Source organism: Bubalus bubalis, chromosome 10 (genome assembly GCF_019923935.1).
Source record: "Bubalus bubalis isolate 160015118507 breed Murrah chromosome 10, NDDB_SH_1, whole genome shotgun sequence".
Classification (NCBI taxonomy): Eukaryota; Metazoa; Chordata; class Mammalia; order Artiodactyla; family Bovidae; genus Bubalus; species Bubalus bubalis.
In genome coordinates, this window is record NC_059166.1 from 36,062,519 (window position 1) to 36,065,861 (window position 3,343).

At 35.8% G+C, this 3,343-nt stretch overlaps 1 protein-coding gene across 1 annotated transcript; it reads left to right on the forward strand.

Annotated features, from left to right (window-relative positions):
* Positions 1 to 454: 454 nt before the first annotated feature.
* Positions 455 to 1,037, forward strand: LOC102412861 (NEDD8-like). The gene has a single exon (XM_044924581.1). The coding sequence runs from the start codon at positions 505 to 507 to the stop codon at positions 790 to 792; it is 288 nt and encodes a 95-aa protein (XP_044780516.1). The 5' UTR covers positions 455 to 504; the 3' UTR covers positions 793 to 1,037.
* Positions 1,038 to 3,343: the final 2,306 nt, after the last annotated feature.

The following is a 3,343-nucleotide window of genomic DNA, read 5'->3' on the forward strand; positions in this document are numbered from 1 at the left end:
GAACTGGACTATATAGTGACATGGAGACACTGCTTGTCCTTCAAAGAAACCCACGTAATGAGCATTTTGCAACACCTTCACCATAATGTGTGCATCTTTCTACTGGTGAGGTATTGGCTTGAACCACAGAATTTATACATGTATGAATTATCTTGAGAACTAAATTATGTTTTCTACTTTTGTTTTGTTACACCACACCTAATACACTTGGCATTTATAACTCACTAACTGCTTTGATCCAGTGTCGTATATACATTCCTTTTCATCTTTAGCTGTTGATATATGAATTTCAAACACAATTTATTTTTAAATTTACTTTGGATAAAATCTATTTGGTGGTTTGAATCACATAAAGTTTTATGAGAAAATGTTACAAGTAAGGTCCTTTTATTGCATGAAATTCAGAAATGCTTTACTATCAAAAATTGGGACTGAGAGAGGCATCGGCGACCGCAGCGGTAGAAGCAGCAATTTATCTGTGTGCAGCCCCAAACGGAGAGGAAGATGCTAATTAAAGTGAAGACGCTGACCAGAAAGGAGATTGAGATTGACACTGAACCCACAGACAAGGTGGAACAAATCAAGGAGTGTGTGGAGGAGAAAGAGGGAATTCCCCCAGAGCAGCAGAGGCTCACCTACAGTGGTAGACAGATAAACGTCAAGAAGACATCAGCTGATTACAAGCTGTTAAGTGGTTCAGTCCTCCATCTGGTATTGGCTCTGAGAGGAGGGGGTGGTCTTCAGCAGTGGTGGACCCTGCTCCATTTTACCTCCTTGCCCTGTCACTCATAATGAGGCATCATATATCCTCTCACTCTGTGGGACTCTAGAGCCACTGCCCCTCCCCTGGCTGCCCAGTCTGTTGGTGGGAGACTGTGAGGACCCTAGGAAGCAGTGTTCCTGGCCCAAAGGGCCCTTGCTGGCTATTAGGTTTTAGTTTGCAGTCCTGTGTGCTTCCCTCTCTTATGGCTGCGTCCCTGATTCTCAATAAAATATTCTTTGGCCAAAAAAAAAAAAAAAAATTGGGATTGAAATGCTCCTTTTAACTTATATCATTTAATCACTTTGCATATTTAGAAAACACTTCAAATTGATGAGATGCTGTCCTCATCAGAATGCTTGATGTTCAAATTTAGTCATTGCTCTGATTTCCCTGCATTGTGTGTTTTAAATATGAAATTTAAAGTAATCCCCAGGTTTACTTAGGTATGATAAAAAGAGAGAGAAAAACACACAAAATCACCCCTTTTTACATGCAGGTTGAGGCAAATAATCATAAATTACAACTACTTCAGTAACTCACTTCAAAAATGTATTCTGAATAAAAATCTATTCTTAACTAACCAAGTTGGGGTAAGGAGGATTGATTTTTTTTTTTCCAGAAATGGTTTTGTTTCTTTACCTTGTTGATATACATCCAAGAAAAACTAAAAGATCACAAATGTGAGAGAGTGACAGATTTACCTTTTCAATTGCTAGTATAATTAGATAGATAGATAATGATAGAAGATAGGCAGAAAGAAGGAAAGAAAGAAAGAAAACAGATTTCTTTTGTGTCTATTTTATTAGTTGCCACTCTTTCATCAACTCAAACAATGGAGTTTTTTAACAGCTTATACTATGGTTTTCTTTTTTCCCAATTGGTCTTTAATCTGCTTCTAAGACTTAGAAAGAAAGTTACAGCAATGTACTATACCTAGTAAACTCTTATTATCTTCATTAGTGGCTTGTATTGTTTTAACATATTTCCCCTTGACATGGAAGACTATTCCACTATCAAAATATTAAAGCCTTTGCTGGGACCTATCTGAATTTATGTTGGCAGCTTATTATTTAATTTGACTTTTACCACATGAAAACTGAAGCAATGTAAGATATGGCATTAACTTTTGGATACTAATACATATTCTTTTTACATTTGTGAAAAGCCTTGCTTCTTAGTCTAAGTGCCCTCTGAAAACAACTGAAGGACCCTTTTAGGGTGAATCATGCTGTAATGAGGCTTCTCTTCTTTTCTGATAACTAATCTCCCTTAGAGGCTGACCCAAATGTAGTCACATAAAGATAAACTTCACTGTAGTAGAGTGTGTAGTCTAAACTATTATTAACAAAATAATGTGAATCAAAGTAATTTTTCAAAACTAAGTTACAAATTTTAGGCTCTTGTGAAATTTGAAGCACATTTTAAAAGCTAATTGAATAGTTATATTGTTAATGTAAGCAATTTTTTCAGTGTTTTTCTGAAAGCAGCTTTGAAACAAGAAGACAAAGATAAAATGATGCTCTAAGTAAAAAAGGTTATTCAGAAAATGAAGCAAATTTAACGACATAAACAAATCATTACTGCTAGTAAAGATAGCAAGCTAGACTAAATAGTGCTCAAATAGATGCAATAAAAACATTAGTCCAAATAATTTCTACACTAGATGAATTAAAGGGTCCTATGTAATAAATTTCTACCAAACTATGCTGAGTATACACTGTTGACGGCTAACAGTTAGTGGGTGCTTGTCAGATGACACACTCGAACAGTATCATTGAATTCTCACATGAACTCTTAGAAGTAGATTCTATTATAATTGTGTTTTATCAGTGAGGAGACTGACATACAGAGAGGATACAAAGTTACATGGTTATTAAGTGGTATACAGCCAGGATTTGAACCTATAATTAGGCATCATTGTCAAATATCTTAATCACCATATAGGCTGACCTGGCTCCTATCTATATTAATTAGTGGTATTTGCTTGTTATAAACATAAGTTACTACATGACAAGCTAAGTAACAGTGGACTAGAAAAGTTAAGGGAATTATCCCAAGTCTTTGGGTTACTTAGTAGCAAAGCCAAGGATCTCGGTTTCCCTGTTCAGTGTGTTTCTCAAACCTGTGCTGCCTCCCAGTTATATAATATGTGAAGAAAGCCAGAAAGTAAATTTAGAAAGATAATCTGTGGTCAGATGACCACAGAATAATTAAACATCATCAAAGTCATTCAACCATTTCAATTTACAGTGCCTGTCTAGGTGCTTCCTCCCAACCCCACCCCCACCCTCCAGTTTTCTATTCATCGGGGCATTTAAAAAAATCACAAGATATTGATCTAACTGAATTTCTTAGACATGTGAAATTCTGCCACAAGTCCTGAGTTATGGCCGTGAAGAAGACACAGTTCTAGCTCACTCGTGCATTATTTTATTAGAAGCTAGCTATTGTTTGGATCACAGATTTACAAGGTAGGAGCCTTCTGAGCTACTCACCTAACATCTTTTATTCATTTTAAATTAACCTAGAAATTAAAGGGAATTACTTTTATTAGAAAGAAAAATTGGTTGGTGATTATCT